The 21796-nt window shown below is 37.6% G+C and overlaps 1 protein-coding gene across 3 annotated transcripts in view; it reads left to right on the top strand.

Annotated features, from left to right (window-relative positions):
- Positions 1 to 21579, top strand: part of COL12A1 (collagen type XII alpha 1 chain) — a 125270-nt gene extending 103691 nt beyond the window's left edge. For 2 of the 3 annotated variants that reach the window (XM_066253727.1, XM_066253717.1), the window contains 8 exons: positions 8881 to 8934; positions 10367 to 10438; positions 14178 to 14213; positions 14321 to 14387; positions 15487 to 15675; positions 16499 to 16567; positions 18050 to 18220; positions 20555 to 21579. In XM_066253727.1, the coding sequence (XP_066109824.1) occupies positions 8881 to 8934; positions 10367 to 10438; positions 14178 to 14213; positions 14321 to 14387; positions 15487 to 15675; positions 16499 to 16567; positions 18050 to 18220; positions 20555 to 20727 (831 nt within the window). In that variant the 3' untranslated portion in view covers positions 20728 to 21579. Of the gene's footprint in view, positions 1 to 8880; positions 8935 to 10366; positions 10439 to 14177; positions 14214 to 14320; positions 14388 to 15486; positions 15676 to 16498; positions 16568 to 18049; positions 18221 to 19356 lie in introns of all 3 variants that reach the window. The other variant, XM_066253726.1, reaches the window with a different exon arrangement.
- The last annotated feature ends 217 nt before the right edge of the window (positions 21580 to 21796 follow it).

Raw genomic sequence — 21796 nt, 5'->3', positions numbered from 1 at the left:
GAGTGTTTTATACATAAAGTGATGTTATATCTTATCAGATGCCTTTTCTGCATCTATTGATAGGATCATATAATTTACATTTTTTGTTTTGCTGATGTGGTGTATTACCTTGACTGATTTCTGTATTTTGAACCATCCTTGTGCTCCTGGAATGAATCCCACTTGATCGTGATGTACTATTTTTTTAATGTGTTATGGTATTTGACTTGTTAGTATTTTGTTGAGGATTTTTGCATCTGTATTTATTAGAGATATTGGTCTGTAATTTTCTTTTTGTGTGTTGTCCTTGCCAGGTTTTGATACCAGGGTTATGTTGGCCTCATAAAATGTGTTAGGGAGTATTGCTGCTTCTTCTATTTTTTGGAAGACTTTGAGAAGGATAGATACCAAATCTTTGAATGTTTGGTAGAATTCACTACTGTAGCCATCTGGTCCTAAATGTCTGTTTTTGAGGAGCTTTTTGATAGTTGTTTCTATTGCCTTCATGCTTATTGGTCTAGTTTTGTACTTCTTTGTGACTCAGTCTAGGAAGATTGCATAGTTCTAAGAATTTATACATTTCCTCCAGGTTGTTGAATGTGGTGGCATATAATCTTTCATAATATTCTACTATAATCTTTTGTATATCTATGATGTCTGTGATAATTTTTTCTCTACTTTTGGATTTTATTTATATGAGACCTTCCTCTTTTTTTCTTAGTGAGTCTAGCCAGTGGTTTGTCAATGTTTTTGATTTTTTCAAAGAACCAGCTCTTTGTTGTATTAATTTTTTCCATAGTTTTTTTGTTTTTCATTTAGTTCTGCTCTGATTTTTACTATTTCTTTTTTCTTTTTCTTTTTTGCTGACTTTGGGTTGCTTTCATTCTTTTTCTAGTTCCTTAAGATATGATGTTAGGTTGTTTACTTAGGATCTCTCTTGTTTCTTTATATAAACCTGTAATGGTATAAATTTCCCTTTTATTACTGCTTTTGATACATCCCAAAAATTTTGATATGTTGTGTTGTCATTTCATTTGTCTGTATGTATCTTTTGATCTCTGCTTTTATCACTTCTTTGACCCATTCATTTTTTAGAAGTATGTTGTTTATCAATTTTTGTGGGTTTCTTTACTTTTTGCAGTTGAATTCAAATTTCAAAGCTTTATGGTCAGAAAATATAATGGTATAATTTCAGATTTCCTGAGTTTGTTGATGTTAGTGTTGTGGTCCACCATGTGGTCTCTCCTTGAGAATGTTCCATGTACACCGGAGAAGAATGTATAATCTGATGTTTTGGGATGAAGTGTCTTGTAAGTGTCTGTTATGTTCATTTGGTCCATAATGTTCTTAAGGCTGATATTTGTTTATTGACTTTCTGTTTGGATAATTTATGTAAAGCCGTCAATGGTGTGTTGAAATCTCCAAGGATAAGTGTGTTTTTGTTTGCTTTTATTTATGTCTTATATATTTTGACGCTCCCTGGTTTGGTGCATATATATTAAGAAGTGTTATGTCTTCTAGATACAGTGTCTTTTATCATCATTAAATATCCATCTTTGTCTTTGGTTACATTTGTTGCCTTGAGGTCAACATTGTCAGATATGAGAATGGCTACACCAGCTTTTATTTGGATATTATTTACTTAGAGCATTGTTTTCCAACATTTCACTTTGATTCTACTTTTGTCCTTGCAGCTTAGATATGTCTCTTGAAGACAGCATTTGGTTGGGTTTTGCTTTTTGATCCAATCTGCTATTCTGTGCTTCTTTATTGGTGAATTCAGTCAATTTATATTTAGGGTAATTATTGACATTTGAGGATTTCCTATAGCCATTTTATTTTGTTTTCTGGTAGCTCTGTGTCTTGTTTGGTTCTTCTATTTTGTGTTTCTGTAATTTTTTTTTTTGGTGGTATTCCATTCTTCTTTTCCCTGTTCATCCTTTTTTAAAGTTGTGTGTTTCAGTAGTGGCTTTTTTTATGGGTGGTTACCATTAGGTTAAGAGAAAAGTGTTTATATGTACAAGAGTCCTTTGTCTTATGAGTACTCTGTACTCCATCCACATTTGCTACTGCAGTTCTTTATCCTGCCCCCTTTTATGTTATTGTTACAGATTATCCTTGTTTTATTATGACCTTGTTGGAGCTTTTACTTGTAGTTTTGATTTGTTTTGTTCTTTGTATCTGGTCGAATCACCCTCTTGAATATTTCTTTCAGTAGGGTTTTCTGATGATACATTCCTTCAGCTTCTGCATGTCTGCAAAAATTTTTATTTGTCCTTCATATTTGAAAGATAACTTTGATGGATATAGTATCCTTGTCTGGTAATTACTCTCTTTCAGTACTTTGAATGCTTAGGTTCACTTTCTTTTGACTTGTAGAGTTTCTGCTGAAAATTCTGATGACAGCCTAATTGGCCTTCCTTTATATGTTATGTTCTTCTTTTTCTTAGCTGCCTTGAGGATTCTGTCTTTGTCATTGATTTTTGACAATTTTATTATGATGTACCTTGGAGTAGGTCTGTTTGGGTTGAGGTAACTTGGTGTTCTGTTTGCTTCTTGGATTTGAGGCTCTCTTTCTAAAGGCTTGGGAAATTCTCATCCATTATTTGCTTGAATAGGCTTTCTATTCTCTTCTCCCTCTCTTCTTTTTCTGATATACCCATTATCCTTAAATTGTTCTTTCTCAGACAATTCTTGTAGGGCTTTCTCACTTTTTAAAAGTCATGAGTCTCTGTCCTCTTTTTTTCTATATTTCTCTAGTTGCCTGTCTTCCATGTCACTGATTCTTCCTTCTATCTGGCTTGTGCTGTTAGCTAAACTTGCTACCTCTGTCTTCAGTTCATGTATTGGGTTCTTCATGTTTGTTTTTAAAGTGTCAATCTCCTTGGTGAGATAACTACATTGCCTATTGGTGTTTTCTTACATCTTGTTTAGTATTTTCAGAACTTCAATTTTAAATTCTCTAACATTTAACTCCAAGATTTTCTTGTGATTGATATTTTTATGGGAATTTTTAATTTAGTTTCTGAACTAAATTAAATTTTGTTTCTGAACTACTAAATTTTGTAGCCATGATATTTGATTTCTTCTTCCTTGATGGCATTTGAAAGTGGTATTGTTAAAAATTCTAACAAAAACACAACTAAAAAATAAAAAATTAATATTAAAGAAATACAATATAAAATTTTAAAATTTTGACAAGTAAAAATAAAAAACACACAGCAAACAATGATTGAAAACCTAAAAAACAACAAATCAAACAAAACACCCACAAAAAATAAGAAAAAAAATTAAAATAAAATTCTAAAGGGATAAAGTGAAAAAAGAATAAGAAAACAATGTAAATAAGGGAAAAAAATTTTTTAAATTTATTTTAGTTTTGAGAGGTTTCTTCTAAAAGGTGTCACTGTATTACAAGTTTTAGCTGTGTGAAATTCCTGTCTTCTGCTGAGATGTTGCAGTTGCAAAGATGTCATGGAGCCACAGTTGCTTTGGTGGGTGGGATGTGTAGTGAGGGCTTTTCAGCTTTGGCTTTCTGGCTTTACAGCTCTAGGTTATCTCAGGCTTCTGCACATTCCTCCCCACCTCTCAGCAGACCCATGGGCCAGACAGGGAGCACCTCTGTTCTTCAGGGGAGAGAGTAGTTCTGGAGAGCTAGCTGTGGGGTTTGTCTCTGCCATTCTCCATACTGTGAGGTGCTGGAGGTGGGATCTGGGAGGCTGGGGTTCCACACTTCAGTTTTCTCTGTTTCTGCTGAGTGTGGGCTGCAGGCAGACCATGGGAACACTGCCTGTGCCCTTGTGCTCTGGATGCTTTGTTTCAGTATCTCCCCTTCTGCCTCTCCATCTCACTGCTCCTTCAGGCAGAAGGAGACCCAGTCATTCCAGGTTTCCCTCTCCATACAAAACCCAGACAGCCTGAGCTTCCCTCCTCCCTGTAATCCAGCAGAGAAAAAAAACCCAATCACTCAGTTTGTCTCCTCTCCAGAGCCCATTGCAAATGCATTTTATCTTCCACCTCCCTTTTCATCTTGTCCCACCTTTAGTCCATTTGGTGCATGGACTATTCAGGTGTGCCTGTGAGCCCAGCTGGGATTCCTTTGCTGTGTTATATCTGTTCAATTTGTTGAAATATCAAGGGGAGAGATCAGGAGTATCTCTCATACTGCCATTAATCTGATGTCTTAATGAGATTTTTTTAGTTGCTCAGAACAAAAGAACTAATGACTTTTCAATATCCTCTGGTTCAGACAATAGTCTGAGAGTAGTCTGTATTCTGATTAATTGAAAGTTAAAACTTATGACTAGCTGCAGAATCTTAGAGAGCCAGTGCTATAATAGCTGTCATTAAAAGCATCAGCTTGTTGGACATCTTTTCATATGTCTATGAGCCATCTGTATGTCCTCTTTGGATGTGTTTATATAGGTCCCTTACCCATTTTTTAAGTTGGGTTATTTGGGGTTTTTTAGTGTTCAATTTAATAAGTTCTTTCTAATTTTTTTTATATTAATCAACATCACCAACCATCAGAGAACATCAGAGAAATGAAAATTAAAAGCATCATGGGATATCACCTCACACGGTCAGAATGGCTATCAATAAATTAACAAACAATAAGTGTTAGCAAGGGTGTGGAGAAAAAGGAACCATCATGCTCTTTTGGTGGGAATTCATATTGGTACAACCACAGTGGGAAGCAGTATGGAGATATCAAAATATTAAAAAGGGAAATGCCTTATGACCCAGACCTTCCACTTCTGGGAATTTATCTGAAGAAACCCAAAACCATAATTCTGAAGAATATATACACCCTTATGTTCATCGCAGTCCTGTTTACAATAGCCAAAATCTGGAAGTAGCCAAGTACCCATCAGTAGATGACTGGATAAAAAAAGCTATGGTACATTTACACAATGGAATACTATTCAATTTAAAAGTGGAAATCTTACCTTTTGTGACAGCATGGATGGACCTGGAGAGCCTTATGCTAAGTGAAATAGGACAGTCAGAAAAAGACAAGTACTGTATGATTTCACTCATATGTGGAATCTAATGAACAAAATGAACTAATAATCAGAATAGAGACAGACTCATAGAGAGCTGGCTGACAGCTGTCAGGGGCAGTGCTGGGTGAGGGGGGTTGAGAGATTGAGCAAAAAAGGACAAAAAAAGAAAGAAAAATCTCAAGGACATGGACAATAATATGGTGATCACCGGGGTGAGGTGGAGGAGAAGTAGAAGAGATTGTGGGGGGATAAATGGTGATAGACGAAAACTTAACTTGGGGGTGAATACAATACGGTGTACAAAGATGTGTTGTAGAATTAGAGACCTGAAACCTGTTTATTTTGTTAATCAGTGTCATCTCAATAAATTCAATAAAAAGATACTCCATCAACTTGTTAATGTTAATACCTCCAAGACACCACTAGACAAAAGAGGGAAGTCATTCAGATGGAGCAAAGATTTGCCCAGATAATGCCAAATGGTGGATGATATGCTGATGAATTTTATTTTCTCCTATGCCTACTTTTGAGTTTGAGAATGAGGTGAAAGCGAAAACAGTATTCTGGAGTTAACACACCCACACATATATGCGTGCATGCGCACCCCCCACCCCCACACACACACATATGCATTTTTCTCTGAATCTTTTGAAACTAGAATTAGGTTTTTTTTTTAATTCTTATTTCACAATAATAAGCAATAGGAAAAAAAACCCCAAAAACCACAACCAAGAAGTGATGATGGGCTGAGTCACTTGCTGCTGCTGCTACTACTGAATGAAGCCTTATTGGGCTCATCTCTCCCACTCAGTGTGGGCTTTGTGCAGACATGATAGGTTGCCAGTGCAAGTCTCATCAATATTCTCTTTTTGAACTGGCTGTCTGGCAGCCATCACCACTATCACCGCTTCTCTGAAAAATGAGGGAATGGGAAGGATTGGGCTTTCCCACTCTCAGATTCTGATCTGAGAATCCAGCTTTGTGTTGAGGCTGCCCAAGTTTCCCAGTGTGAGGAGACTTTTCAGGAAACCATTGCCCTCTTTTCATCACAGCCTTGTACACCTATCCACCACTTATTATTTCTCTACTGCTAATATTAAAAGTACGGTGCTGATGGAACATAATTTTAGAAAGTTAGGTGACTTTGGATATAAGCATCTTCACTGAAAAAGAAAAGAAAGGAAAGGAAAGCAGAAGGCAGGCAGGAAGGAAGAAAGTAAAGAAAGGAAGAAAAAAAGAAATAAAGAAAGAAGCAAATAAAAAAGAAAAGGAGGGAGAGAGGGAGGGAGGGAAAGAAGGAGGGAAAAGGAAGGAAGGAAGGAAAGAAGAAACTTAAACCTTGTGGTGGAAAGAAGGGAAGGAAACTCAGGGGAGCAAAGCCAAGGACCATGGTGGAGAAGGAAGATTGTTACCAAGGTAGAGTTGGTAGGAACAGAATGCATGGGTTGTTTTCAACATGAATGATTTTCAAAATGAGACACAGCTTTGAGGAGTGTTAAGAAGTAACAAAAGAAATGCATGCACAGGTATCTAATATGTGTGTGTCTATGAAGACTTCCATTGGTGGTCTCAGCCCCCCTCACATGGGGAAGAACAGTAATAGCTGCTACAGCTTTGAAAATAGATAATAAAATTATAGCACAAAGTTCTGCAGATACCTCTGATGATGACATTGGAATAAAATTCTCTTCAACCTAGATACATATTTCTACTAAAGAAAATAATTGATCAGACCTAGGTGTCCCATCAGTGGATGAATGGACCAAAAAATGTGATATATAGAGAATAGAAAGCAATTTAGCCTTAAAAAATAAGAAAATCCTGTCATTTGTGACAACGTGGATGAATCTGGAGGACATTAAACTGAGTGAAATAAACCAAGCACAAAAAAAGACAAATACTGCTTAATGTCATTATGTGTATAATCTAAGAAAAGTTGAACTCAGGGAAGCGGAGAGTAGAATGGTGGTTGCCAGGGGCAGACTTGATCAAGGGCACAAAGTTTCAGTTATGCAGGAGACATAAGTTCTGGAGATCTCTAGTAGAGTGTAGTGTCTGTAGTTGATAGTACTATATTGTATACTGAAATGTATTAATGGAGCAGATTTTATAAGTTCTCAGCACACTCAAAAATAACTATTTGAGGTGATGGATATAATTATGATTATGATGGTTATGATTGTGGTAATTATTTCACAATATTTACATATATCAAAACATGTACAAGGTAATGTACATGCATATATATATGCATATATTTGTCACTTATACCTCTGTAAAACTGGAAAAAAGAAAATGATTTTTTAGGCTGACTAAAGGAGGGTTATTCATAAATATGTTAGTTACTTAAAAAAGAAAGAAAAAAAAGGGGGAAAAACATGTTTTATATAACATTTGGAGAAATTCAGATGGAAGAAAATCCATTCAAACTGTCCAAACAATAATACTACCAGCACATTTTCGCTTCTTAAGTGGCTCTCAGAAGCAACGCTGATGTTACATCTGATGAACTTGAAGTCTGTTTTTTATTAAGCAGGCTTAGATCTTCCAGAAAACAGTCTGAAATTTTAATCTGTATAAGTTTCTGAAAAAAAAACTTTTGTAAGGGTGTAATATTTCTAACAATTTTAAAGAAACAGTTTAAACTTCCTGCTATAAAATCAATGGAAGCGTGGATACTTCATGCAGGCAGTGATCCAAACGTTCTTGACTCTTGCTAGAATCCAGGAATATGGATGAAATTATCACTCTTATTCTCTGCAGAAAATGAGACAAAAATCTCCTTTGACAGAGGAATGCAACACCCATAAAAAAAATGATCTGACTCAGAACTCCTCGGCTGGATTTCAGGGCCCTGCTGTTGGGAGGGCTGTTAAGTGGCTAGCTGAGTGACTCATTCCAGGCAGAGGTCATCTGGCACCGTTTGGAGAAGAGGCGTGAGAGCCAGAGAGCGAGGCTGCAGGAGGTGCGCTGTGCCTCTGGGACAAGTCTCTGTCCTTCCTGGTCAGCTGGACATGGATGGGGTCTGGCCTGTGCTGTGAGATGAGGGGATATGGGCCACTAAAATAAAAATTAACTGAAGATTGAGGATTTTCTTTGTTTCAATTGGAGGATGGTTAAGACAGCATTGACTCTTTTTTTTGGTTGGAGGAGAGAAATTCATCATGAGTGGAGACAGCAATTGCCCTGCCCTGGCGGTCTGGCTGTGGCTTAGAGAATGAACGAAGGAGGTTTCTAATCAGGTTCTGGGCCTCTCCTTTCTCTGTTAGGAGACCGTGTGCCTTTCACAGCAACATTTCTCTCACCCACTTTGACCCTTCCCAGTCCAGCTTGTGGACATGGACTTTGCAGTAGAAAGGGTTAGTTTCTCTTTAAACTTCCTCACACTTTTACAAAAGCAAAAGCTAGTATCTTCAAGAAAGAAATGCCTTCTTTGTAGATTAGTTTGACTCTTAAAATGATTTTAATTAGCCTGACCTGCGGTAGCACAGTGAATTAAGCGGCAACCTGGACACTGAGGTCCCCGGTTCACAGCCCCGGGCTTGCCTGGTCAAGGCACATATGGGAGTTGATGCTTCCTGCTCCTCCCCTCTTCTCTCTCTCTCTCACTCTCTCTCTCTCTTTCCTCTGTAAAATAAATAAATAAAATCTTAAAAAAATATTTAAAAAATGATTTTAATTATAACTACATAAATGAATGAGTATAGAAATTAATTTTCAGTAAAAGGCATTAAGTTAAATTGTAAAGTTTTTTAAAAAATCTTTATATTGCAAGGTTACTTACAAATGGCAAATTGGGTTAAATCCTCTTCCTTCATGTGCAACCTGTTTAGCATTTTTTCTTTTCCCTTGGTCATTATCTCACTAATCTGTAACTAATTTTTTTTTACAATAGGGCTTTACTGGAAAAGATGGCGCAATGGGACCCAGGGGCCCACCTGGGCCACCGGTAAGAACCGAATGGCTTACATAGCTGTCCTCCTGCGCCCACTTTGCTAGAGAAGGACCTGGTACCTTGGCTTTTGAGGTGTATTCCACCTCTGCTATGGACTACACTATTGAAGTTGTTGTTTGTTTTTATTTTTCTAAATCAAAATGGGCTAGAGAAAACAGATGTGTTAAGATACAGGGTTTTTTTTTTCCTTTTCTTTTTTTTAAATCAAGTTATAGTTGAAAAATAGGGAAATATTCCTAAATAACTAGGCCACTAATTGTTACTGTCTTGGGTCTTCCATCCCCGCATTGAGTGATGGAATTTTGTGATCTTATTGGTTACTTCCTGTTTTGCAATTTTAAGAATCTGTGGCCTATGCTACTTGAATTTTAAAGACATTTATTACTGAATAGCTATCAGTCATTCTGAGGGAGTAAATTTTACACAAGGAGGTCTTCTATTTAGGATCTTTGGAGAAAATGCTGAAGTCAATGATTTTGAAAGTGGCACCTGTATACCTGTGTCCAGGTGAGACCACAGTTACATTGCTTGAGACGATGGATGTTCTTCATGTCTCGTGGCAGGATGTGATTCAATAGCTTATGTTAGAATAATCTTATTTATTTTTACTATGTATATTTTCAGGTAAAGGGGAGTTTAAATGTATAGTTAACGTTCATTTGAAATATTTACTATAGAGCTTAAACTTTTCATAATTGATGAAGTAAAGGATTAATTATTTTACTAAATCTGATGATTTCATTTTAAGGAAATGTTAGGCTTTAGAACATAATGTATCAGTTAGTAGATATTATAACTAGTCTAGTAACACATGGCTCACATGCCTTGAAGCTGTGCTAAAAGAAACAAGGAGAGATTTTCAGAGTTTTAATGGGATGAAGGGTGTTGATATGACAAGAGAACGGAAGAATGGAGAATGCACTAAGAGTGAATTTCTAGGCTGAGAGTGCAGTTTCCAGCAGACAAGGGAAGACTCGGCCACAATGATGCCCAATTTAGAAGGGGAAAAAATCTGGCTACCTTCTTAATTTCTTCTCCAGCCAGTTTTCTCTCCTGTCTTTTGATGGGTTGTCTGGTTATGTAATAGAAATGAACTGAAAAACAGGAATTGCTTTCTGCAGATTTACTTTGTAACCAATTTACTGAGATCACAGTTTGTGAATTGTAAAACCAATTAAATATATATATGTGTGTTTTTCAAATGGTCTAAAAATATATTTTAGAATTCCACGGTCAATAAAGAGAGCATGGGCATTTTCAAGATTTTTTCCCTTTATGTTAACCTAAAATTTAGCTTAACTCTTCCTTACAATGTGACCATTTGCTGTTTGATTTAAAAGCTTTAAAGCCGGCCACTTGGTTTGTTTACTTTAGATGGGATTTTTCTTTCATCATAACATTCTCTTTCCTGACCTGTGCGTTGTAGGGAACCCCGGGCTCTCCGGGAGTCACAGGACCGAGTGGGAAACCAGGGAAGCCCGGAGACCACGGCAGACCAGTAAGTAGAACGTTGGCATATCTAGAGTCATGTCACTGTGGCATCGAGAACGAGGGAGGCAATGATGAGGAGACTGAAAGGCTTTGGCGTATTTATGTTATCTTCGCTGTAATGTGTTTGAAGAATTTGTTGAAACAATTCTAAACCCATGGAATTAACTTGGTACCAGTCCTAAAGTTTTTCTCTCTGAGTTAGAATATTCTGGGATGAAAACTGTGGTTATAGGGTTTCTTTAAAAGGAGAAAGGGATTACCAGCCAAGACACATATTTCTGCACTGTGTAAACACTCCAAGCTGGGTCAGCAGAATGACTCTTTTTATTTAGCAATGGTATGCTGCTTAACATAAGAGAAATACATGCTGATGGCGCCTGGTGCTTCCATATGCAGCGAGCCCTTGGGCAGGGTCATCCAGCCAGCCACTCGTTCTTTCCCTTTCCTCAAGGATGCTAAGAACATCAGACTCAGAACTGAAATGATTGATCTAATCGGCTATTTTACTTTTTTATATTGCCCAGTTTACATCTAATTTAACCTTTTTTAAGTCAGGTGTTTTGGTTAAAATAGTCATTGAGATGGTATTAGGCATATCTGTTATTTCAAATTAGTATCTTCAAAACTGAATTTGAAGTTCTTAAAATATCCAGAAGTATTTGTAATGATTATTGGGCTTCATAGACTTTATAAGTTCTTCCTTATTTTATGTACGATATGAGATTTTAATCTTGCTAGATAGAATTCTGAAATATAAAAAGTTATCTTAAGGACAATTGAGTCCAACTATTAGCTGTTCTCTGCACTGGATTTCTGTTTCCTTAAGTGTTGTCCAAGTTACATAAACCCAAGTTTTAAAAAATTTTAATGTCATATAAATTTAAGGTAGAATATTTGTATGACATGGGTTGCCTTCTGTGTTTACATAAAATTAAACAAGCAACATAAAGATTAAAGGACTCCTGCCTGACTAGGCAGTGGCACAGTGGATAGAGCATCAGACTGGGATGCAGAGGACCCAGGTTCAAAACCTCGAGGTCGCCGGCTTGAGCGTGAGCTCATCTGGTTTGAGCAAAAGTTCACCAGCTTGAACCCAAGGTTGCTGGCTTGAGCAAGGGGTCACTTAGTCTGCTATAGCCCCCCAGTCAAGGCACATATGAGAAAGCAATCAAAGAACAACTAAGGAGCTGCAATGAAGAATTGATACTTCTCATCCCTCTGCCTTTCTGTCTGTCTGTCCCTCTCTGCCTCTCTCTCTGTCTCTGTCACACATACACATACACAAAAAAAGATGAAAGGACTCCTGATATACTTTATAATCTGTGTATACCCTAGCACATGATTTTATCACTCTCTTTTCCTCAATGTATCATAGAAGAAACTTCACAAGAGCAGTTTAAAGTACACGGAGCTCTTCTACCTATTCAGAATTCTGTTTTGTTTTACTATGATCGAAATAAGAGTCTTACGTGAGACTACTACTGATGTGATTGATGGCTACAGCTAGAAACCTGAAAGAAACTACTTCCTTGACTTGAAATGTGATCTTTAGATGCTGACAATAAAGATGACTTCTACAAACTATATACAAGAACAGTTTTCAGAGTGGCAGTAAATTAAAATAAGCACATCAGGAACAATCTCCAAAGTAGCAGTAAATGTTAAAAAAAATTTTCCTGAAACTTATAAAAGGCTCCAAACTCAGTAATAATAGTTTTCATAACAGTCTAGTACTTTTGACAAAGGGAGAGCCCAACTCCAGTTTATCTTATGATTATAACTTGTAACATTTATTTAGACCTTGTCCAGCTCCTTTTTTCCTTTAATCATTCTTTTTCTCTAAGGTGGCAAATTTCCTCTTTTATTCTTCTGTAGTCTATCTTACCTTTCACTTCTGTATTGTAAACTAGCGGATGGGTATATAAAGGTGTTAGCAGAAAGCTTAGCTCAACCCCTGTTAGCTTATGTCAGCGATTTTCAACCTTTTTCATCTGATGGTACACATAAACTAATTACTAAAATTCTGTGGCACACCAAAAGTGTGTTTTTTTGCTGATCTGACCAAAAATCAGTATAATTATGATTCATTCATACCAGATGGCTATTGTTGTCTTGGCTCCTGTCATTTCTTTTTTATTTGACAATCTAAGGAAAAAGAAGACTGTTCCCCTGATTAGTCAGATGTTGCATGTTTCAAAATTCTTGCAGCACACTGGTTGAAAATCACTGGCTTATGTCATAAGCTGTTATAACCAGTTTTTATCTTCCTGCTAACTTACAACACCTGATATTATACAGAAGATGTTTTCAAGGATTTCTTGTGGGGATATATATTTATTAATTTATCTAACACCTATTTGTTTAATGCCTAAATGTTCTAGTCAATGTTTTAGGGTCTGGGGATATAATGACAAAGAAGACAAAGTCCTTGCCCTCATGGAGATTCTAGTGAAGAATAGAAACAAAAAAAAAGGAATAAATATTTGTGGTGAGGATGAATGACATGAAAAAAACCCCAAATAGACTAAGGAGTTAGAGAGTAATTGTGGTGTGGGAGGTGGCTATTTAAATATTGTAGTCAGAACCCTTCGGAGGCGGTGGAATGAATTGAGGGAGCCAGCTGTTTGAAGAGCTGTGGGAAGAGGAATCCAGGCAGTGGGAACAGTGTGAATAAAGCCCTGAGGGAAGAATGAGTCTGGTATATGAATGGAACAGCAGAGAGGATCAGACACCTGAAGTCAAGGCAGTGAAGGGGAGAGAAATTAAAGACCGTTTCAGATAGCTGAGCAGAGGTGATCATGTGGACCATCGAGCCAATGATAAGGAATTCTTCTTTTATTCTAAGTGTCTTAAGAGGCCGTTGAAGTCAAAGAGTGACATGATCTAATTCTCCTTTCAAAAAACATTACTCCGTCTTCTGGGTGGAGAATAGACTCTAACAGGGTAACCCAGGAAGCAGGAAGGCCGATTAGGAGGCTATTGAAGTAGTTCAGGCAGAAGTCTTGGAGACTGTAAGATGTGATTTGGTTTGGGATACAGAATCTGAACATCATATTTTTCAATGGTTTGGATGTTCTTTCTGTGATAGCAGTTGGCAACCTTGAAGTACGTTACTAAAAGACACTTCCTTGCACTAAAAGGAAAACTTTTTCCATATAGTATCCTCTTATGGCCAGTGGGAGGCCTGACAGAGCAGGGACCATACGGTTAATAAGGGAGACATGTGGTTCCTTTTATACCCAATACACAAAAAAATCATTGGAAGAAGTTAGAGATACATGTTTAGTTAGGGAAATGACAAAAGCCCAATGGTTCTTACTAAGACTGAATCAAGATTAATCTCATGGAGACTCCACAATAACCTGTTGCGTTGCCAACCCTGGGGATGTCAAGAAAGTATAATGCTACTAAGAGTAATTTTCATATGTATTTCAGTTCCAGGATTATATTGTGAATGGCATCATAAAATGCATGCCTAGTACATAACTTCTAAATTGTATTAAAATTCACACTTCAGTACTCTTTTGGAGGTCATGTGCTTCAGAGGGAGGGAGTGGAGGGAGGGAATTAGATTGCTTTTAACAGACAAGGACAATGTGAATAACGTCAGTGTAGATGTAATGTTGTAATGTGTCATCTTGCTAATTTATTAGAAAGCAGGCCTTGCCCTCTTCATCATCATGTTTATTCATGAATCATTTTAGGTTATGTTTGTTACCTTCTAACATGAAATTCCTATATTTCAGGGTCCATCTGGATTGAAAGGAGAGAAAGGCGATAGAGTATGTATTTCTTAAAATTTGACTTACATTTATTTTATGTGTAAAACATTGAAGTCTGAAACTATAGGAATAATATGCTAATGATTCTCATTGCTTTAATTAACAAGGGAGACATTGCTTCTCAGAACATGATGCGGGCAGTTGCAAGACAAGTCTGTGAACAATTGATAAGTGGTAAATTTGTTTCTTTTTAATGTGTGAATTGTTTTTAATTAATTCCAGGAAAATACAGAGTTTGAGTCATAAAATTTCTAAGATATGTTTCTATTTCATTTTTGATGATCTCCTATTTTATACATTGTCAGTTTTATAGCCAGTTAGATAAGGCTAGTGATATTTTAATGATTGTCATTAAGATAAAATTATAACTCAAGGTAATACAAAGCCTCTTATCTCTATATTTGTTCTGATATAAAATAATATTTTAAAAGAGCTTTTCAGTTTCCATATTGTGGGATTTTTAATGATCTTATCTGGATGTATATAGAAGCAGAAAACATTGGATCTTTTAAATTAAGACCTTAAGTTATTGTATGACTTTAAGAAAGGAGGCCTGCCCAGTCTTGTTTGATAAAAAAAAAAAAAAATGTCCATTCTGGTGGGGCATTTTTTATGGCCTCTTTATTTTTCACAGACTCTTTCTTCTTATTCCATGAGGCCTAATGAGTTTATTAATAAAGCTCAGTGCCTGAAAACCAAGTATGGCCTTAAACTCAGGGTGACCCTGTCAGAAGCCTTGGTCCCTAGGAACACCAGCATTAGCACCCCTGTGCTGCTCATTAGAAATGAGGGTTCCCGGGCCATACTCTAGCTCTGGGGAGCCAGTTTCTTTGGAGATGAGGCCCCCAAATCTCTATTTTTCAACATATCCTACAGACAATTCCAATTTACACTAACTCCTGATTATCATGACCTTATGTACACGGAAGAGTGGCATCATTTCTTAACTTAGAAAAGGTTTGCTTTTGAGTAACGTCATCTGACAAACATCAGGGCTTTCTCTCAGAGCCATATTAAACTTTTACAACTTGTTTCTGTTTATAGTAATGCTTGTGGCCTACTTGGTCAGTATTTTGTGGAGATAGTTATTTATCAGAGATCATTTTGTCCTTGGTGACTGGAGAGTTTTATTTTATTTTTAGGGTTATAATTAGAATGTTTCCTGGACAGAGGAGGAATAGAGATGGATTTCACTAAACACTAAGAAAAAAGAGTTTCACCCTCTCATCCCTCCTTTTTTGGATTTATTAACACGTGTTATTCCTATTTATAGGTCAGATGAACAGATTCAACCAGATGCTGAATCAGATTCCAAATGATTACCACTCCAGTCGTAACCAGCCAGGCCCACCGGGTCCCCCAGGTCCCCCCGGCAGTGCAGGAGCCAGAGGAGAACCAGGACCTGGGGGGCGACCAGGCTTCCCGGGCGCCCCGGGCATGCAGGGACCCCCAGGGGAACGAGGTAGGCATTTCTGGCTGCAGCATAAGCATAAAGGGGGGGGGGGAATCTGCAAGTATAGGAGCTGGGAGATGCTGAAAAGTATGTGGAGGACTGATCTTGGCAAACGACTTGAGCTTGTCTTGTTTGGACAGCCCCAGAAGAGCTGTGTGTCTGTGAACCTGTCTTCTTCTTCAGGCAAACTAAATCAGGCACTAGAATCTCATTCATCGTTGTGGTTAGCAAGAGTTGGGCAGCAACTGAATGTACTTAAGTAGCCCTACAGCTTTAGATCCAAAAGTTTTTGGTTCTTTATTCAGGCTGTGGCACTAGTCTTGTGTGTTTGCTTCACGTTATTTTATGATAGAGAAGTATGATTGAAGGAAAAGGCAGATAGGATTATCTGATTTCAGATGTGTAAGAACTCTGAGTGCCCATTTTTGTCAAAGTAGCTGTTAATGTTTTGGAGAAAATGTAGACTCTTTCGTAATTCTGATGGTTTTGCTGTTGTACTAATAAGGCTACTAAAGATAAGATATTTTTCAATGAGTTGTAACTATTTATTTGATTTCTGTTCATAATAACTGTTTCTAAAAATATATATTAGACATGGTTGTTTCCTTCAAGTGAGTTTTCCCCTGATGTGTAGCCAGATTTGTTTCCTGGCCATGAATCTGGGATTACACAAATCTCTAGAAAGAACTTGGCTTAAAGCATGAACTTCTGTGAAAAATTAGGTTCTGCTTTCACTAAAGGAAATCAATTACTTGAATCAAGTATTATCAGTTAAAATGAAAACTACGTTTCCCAGTAATTTCTTCCCTGTGCTTTTATCTGTCTTCTTTAGGTTTGCCAGGAGAGAAAGGCGAAAGGGGTATTGGTTCTCCAGGGGCTCGAGGGCCTCCTGGCCCCCCAGGTAAGTCTGCTAGTACACAAAATAATAAATGGTATAGCCTGACCAGGTGGTGGCACAGTGGATAGAGTATTGGACTGGGACGTGGAGGACCCAGGTTCAAAACCTCAAGGTCGCAGGCTTGAGCACTTGCTCATCCAGCTTGAGCACTGGGATACCAGCTTGGGCGCGGGGTGGCTGGCTTGAGCATGGGATCATAGACACGACCCATGGTCACTGGCTTGAGCCCAAAGGTTGCTGGCTTGAACCCAAGGTCGCTGGCTTGAGCAAGGGGTCACTCACTCTGCTGTAGTCTCCTGGTCAAGGCACATATGAGAAAGCAATCAATGAACAACTAAGGAGCTGCAATGAAGAATTAATGATTCTCATCTCTTCCCCTTCCTATCTGTCTGTCCCTATCTGTCCCTCTCTCTAACTATCTCTCTGTCTCTGTTAAAATTTTTTAAAGTAAATAAATAAATAAATAAATAAATAAATAAATAAATGCTGTAAATACTGAGAGACCACACATCCCCCAAGAGATTCACAACCTCATCATGTTAGCTTCAGGCATGGCTATCATAGTGGGTTATATTTTATCAAGAAGTTCTATTTGTACAACCTCCTCATTTTTATGTTCTCTTTGCTCAAAAAAATGTTTAAATGTGTTCTATTAAACATTCACTATTGCTTGAATGGAGAAGGGTAAGAGTCAGGAACACAGACGGTTGCTGTTTTTTTTTTTTTTTTTACGGAATTCTTATTTGTTTTGTTTGGCCTCAAAGCTTTTAAGAACGGTGTCACTTCCTGTTTGTTTGTTTTTTTCCAGTGTGTTCTTCAAGATGTTGTTAGCAGACTGAAAAATGTATCTGCTCACTAATAAGCCTGGGACATCACAAAATTTCACTTACAGATTCTTTATTGACACTTTGGAAAGAAATAGTAGTTATATAGTTGTTTTATGCATTTCTTTTACTAGGTTAGAAATGAATTTTTTTCTTCACTATAATGTCCACGAGACCCTTACAGCCACGGTCAACCTCAGTAGTTACATGTTTACACTGATGTTAGCCATGAGGATCACTCGATCCAGAGATAACATTGCTTCCCATAGCGAGGAGGCATGGAGCAGGTTCTCTGTGTTGCCCTGGCAGTCTAGGCCAGCCAGCACAGCCATTTCCTTTGGGCGGTCTTATCTCTGTGAGTGGGGGAAAGCCAGAAGACTCATTGATATCTTTAGTTTGGCTTAATTCTTGCTAAGTCAGTTTTTTTAAAAAAATAAATAAAACCATTAAAGCAATTAGATTTCTGACATTTATTCTTGATGAATCACTTATAAGAAAGTTCCACACTTTGGTTCATATTGGTGATTTCATAAAGAAGTATTTTCTTATCCTATACGAGTGAGTCGTCTAGTCTTGAGGCAGTAGAGTTGCCAAAGTATTGTTGATTGCCCCAGGAGTGTATTTGACAGGAGAGGAAATATTTGTTTTAACTCTACACTAGGTCCACAAGGAGAATCCAGAACGGGTCCACCAGGGTCTACAGGTTCCAGAGGTCCTCCTGGCCCCCCTGGTCGTCCCGGAAACTCAGGTATCCGAGGGCCCCCAGGTCCTCCTGGGTACTGTGACTCATCCCAGTGTGCCAGCATCCCATACAACGGGCAAGGCTATCCAGGTAGGTGGTTGTCATTGTAGGAACCCAGAGGCACCTGAATAAAGAGCCTTTCTGGAAATGAAGTTCCCTAGGATTGAAGGAAGATTGATTTGAGTATTTCTTGAAGATAACAACCTTTCCAGTTGTGTGTTTTGATTATGTAGTAATATTATTCTCTCTAAAAGTATAAAACATTAATTCACTGGTAGGAGTTGAGTACTTATTTTTTCTCCCTTCCAAAATATTTCTACAATTACCAATTCACATCCTAAAACTCTCCTTGTTTATTCTGAAAGTTCAAAGAATGCTACCAAATGACTTTTTCCCCCCTAACCTAAAGGTTGGGAACAAGGGTTTGTTGAGTAACAATTGTAGAATGCTAAGAGTATATATACATGTATATAGATTTGGAACCTAACATGTAGGCAAACTACAGGGTGGGGCAAAAGGTACGTTTATAGTTGTACATATGGGAAATAATACAATACTTAATAAACAATAATATAAAATAAAATCTGTGTTTCATGTTCTTACAACTAGAAAACTATTTTTGCCTCACCCTGTATATGATAACATGATGCAGACAACTGAAGATTCACTGTCTCACACAGTCTATAGAATTAATATTTATAATATCTAGAACATAATTTTTTTTAAAGGAATTAGTACTGAAATTCTAGTTTTTCACTTCTCTTATGTCTGATTTGGGAAATGTGGGGACGGGACATATGCTGATCTGGAATAAGAAAGTCAGGCTGTGGTCAATGGTGACTTTTTCATCAGCTTACCCTCAAGCATCTTGCAAGTTTTAAAAATGATACTGCTGTTTGATATGGTTGGCTACTAGCAAATAGTGCATGAGTAGTTGGATATCTAAATATCTATATATCTATATATTTATGTGAATACTTACATATGGCCAAAAGTTATAATGACTTAACTGTAAATTTCTCATGCAACCCATTCATGTAATTATAGTTGAATGCTTTATAAATTCAATTTAAATCACTTCTGCCTTATGGTACGTGTGAATAACTGAAAATATATGGATATATATATATATATACCTTAACCATTACATACGTAGATGGATGTGTTTATATATTTTTTGCATAGTAATTCAACTTTTAAAAACTATCATCTTTGACCTGTTTCAGGTTCCGGCTAACAAATTTTCTAAGTCGCCAGTGCTGCTTACAGTTTGAATACATGAAAATCCTGTCTCTGAGATGTTTGCGCACATGCTTATTAGGAAATGAGTCTGTATGGAAATCTCACCACAGATATGGTTAATGAACCGGGTCAACATCATAAAGGCGGGGGGGAGACTCTATACTAACTTGAATGAGACAAAAGCAGTGGTGTTAGTTCATAAGCCTGATGCATTTCAGTAATAATGTAGAAAATTATTATTAAAAAAAAAAGTTCAAACACACGGCCATGAGAAGCCTCAGTTGTGAAAGAGGCGCAAAATAAAAGTACTAACCAGCAGAGATCATGCGATTTTGAGAAAAAACAATTAACCTGGTTAAAGAGAAATGTCTTATGTAAATAATAAACTAATTATGGCTTGTAAATGATCTGTATGTGATCCTGTCCACTAAAATCACTTAACAATTCTATACAGTAAGCTTCTGCATCAAAGCCTGCTGCTTGCTCTGTGCCGGAATAACACCGAATGGAATCTCCTCATCTCTTGCTTGTTAGCGATGTGTCTGATTCAGGGCATGTGTCTCACTATTACTATTTTTGTACATGTACTCTCATTTGGGTTTTGTAATTACAATTTTCAAATCAAAGTTTTATAGTCACTTTTTTTTTTTCATCCTCTTTCGCTGTAGTCACTGGTGTTCCTCACCCACAAGCTATAACAGTCTGTGGGAGAGACAGCCACAGAAAATGTCATGTACTGTATTTACCTGGTGATAGCTGACTTTCACCTCCAGAGTTCAGTTTCTAGGCACCGACAGTACTTGCCCTCATCTCCTCATCTTTCCAAATTGTTCTTTGAATTGAGGAGTTTGAAGTCATGAACAACTATTTGGGGATTTGCGAAAATCCTACCTAGGTTCTGCGTTTACAGTTCTTTGGCCCAGTCTCTGACCCTTCCCAGGTATTTGTGCAATGATTGTATTTACTGCTGGATCTTTGAAGGTTTTTTTTTTTCAAGTGCCATTACTTTATTTGAGCATCACCAAATTCTCTATGCAAATAGAAGTAAATCCGAACATTGTAATTTATATATTTATAGTTATGAGATTAAGACTGGAGTGCCATCACCTCGGGTGATGGTTTAGCTTTTGCTGTGTCTGTACCTTCCAAATCATACCATAACTGTAATGTTGAATCGGACAGAGCCATACGTGCCCGAGGGCGGGGCCTACCTGCCTGAGCGCGAGCCCTTCATCGTGCCGGTGGAGCCCGAGCGGACTGACGAGTACGAGGACTACGGCGCCGACGAGCCTGGCGACGAGCATCCTCCCCACGCGCGCTGGCGCCGCGCCCTGCCCCGCAGTCTGGGGCAGTGAACCTGAAACCGCGCCCGGGGTGGCCAGGCTGGGGGAAGGTGTTGGGATTATCATTTACAGGTCAGCTAGAGCAGTGAACGTCTGATCTGCGATGTGTCTTCCGGCGTTGCTTCATCCAAAAGCCCCCTTTTACTGTAGAGAACCTTGTTTCTGCAGGAAGCCTAGCTAGCTGCACACAGTCTGTAGACATCTTTGCTTTGGCCCTTGAAATGCTTGCAAAATACTTTGTTCACAAAAGCTGCAAGGAGAGAACGTGCCTTGTGCCTTTTGTTAGCATAGCCAGCAGCCTCAGTGAAACTCGTAGGTTAAGCAGTAAGTTCTGGAACCCAGAACTTCTGTGTATTTCGAGAGGGCAGTTTATCTCTTCCAGTACTTATTTGCAATTCAATTGCATTCAAGTAATTTCCCTCCTAAAACCAAAAAGGAGGGAAAAGTCAACTCCATTGCAATTATTCATCTTCCTCTTCTATGTTCTGTTATACATTAAGATGCGGCATAGAATGCTCTTATACATCTCCTTTAACAACCACAAACCTTAAGCCATGTAGCTGAAATTATTGTATCAACTGGATACAATTTCATATTGCCTTAAACCTCCTTGTTTTAGACACACTAACATTTATGCCAAATTGCAGATTATTCTGCAGAGATGGAATTGCATGTTTGTGTTGTATATTTAGTATGAACTTTTTTTTTTCCAGAACATGTTTCTTAGTTATCAAAAGCAGTTGGAAATGTTTGCAAGACTATGAACATAGAATTGCTGCTTTTATATTTTAACTGCAGATTGTGAATTTCACTGCCTTATATTATTTATTTCTGAAACAAAAGAGGCATTTTTCAATAAAACTACTGAAAATTTGAAATGGAATGTTGTTTTCTTTGAATGGCCTTTTGGACTGTTCAGGCGGTTGTTACAACAAACAAGTTAATATCCTTGGATACGGTTACAAATCTTGCTAATATATTAAATTATGCTAAATAACTTTAGATTTTTTAATGATATGGTGAAGTCATAGAGAGTGGTGAAAACCTTAAAAAGCCAAGCTGATTCCAAAGACTTTATTTA

The sequence above is a fragment of the Saccopteryx bilineata genome, chromosome 1, assembly GCF_036850765.1.
Source record: "Saccopteryx bilineata isolate mSacBil1 chromosome 1, mSacBil1_pri_phased_curated, whole genome shotgun sequence".
Lineage (NCBI taxonomy): Eukaryota > Metazoa > Chordata > Mammalia > Chiroptera > Emballonuridae > Saccopteryx > Saccopteryx bilineata.
This window is presented reverse-complemented; position numbering and strand designations above follow the sequence as displayed.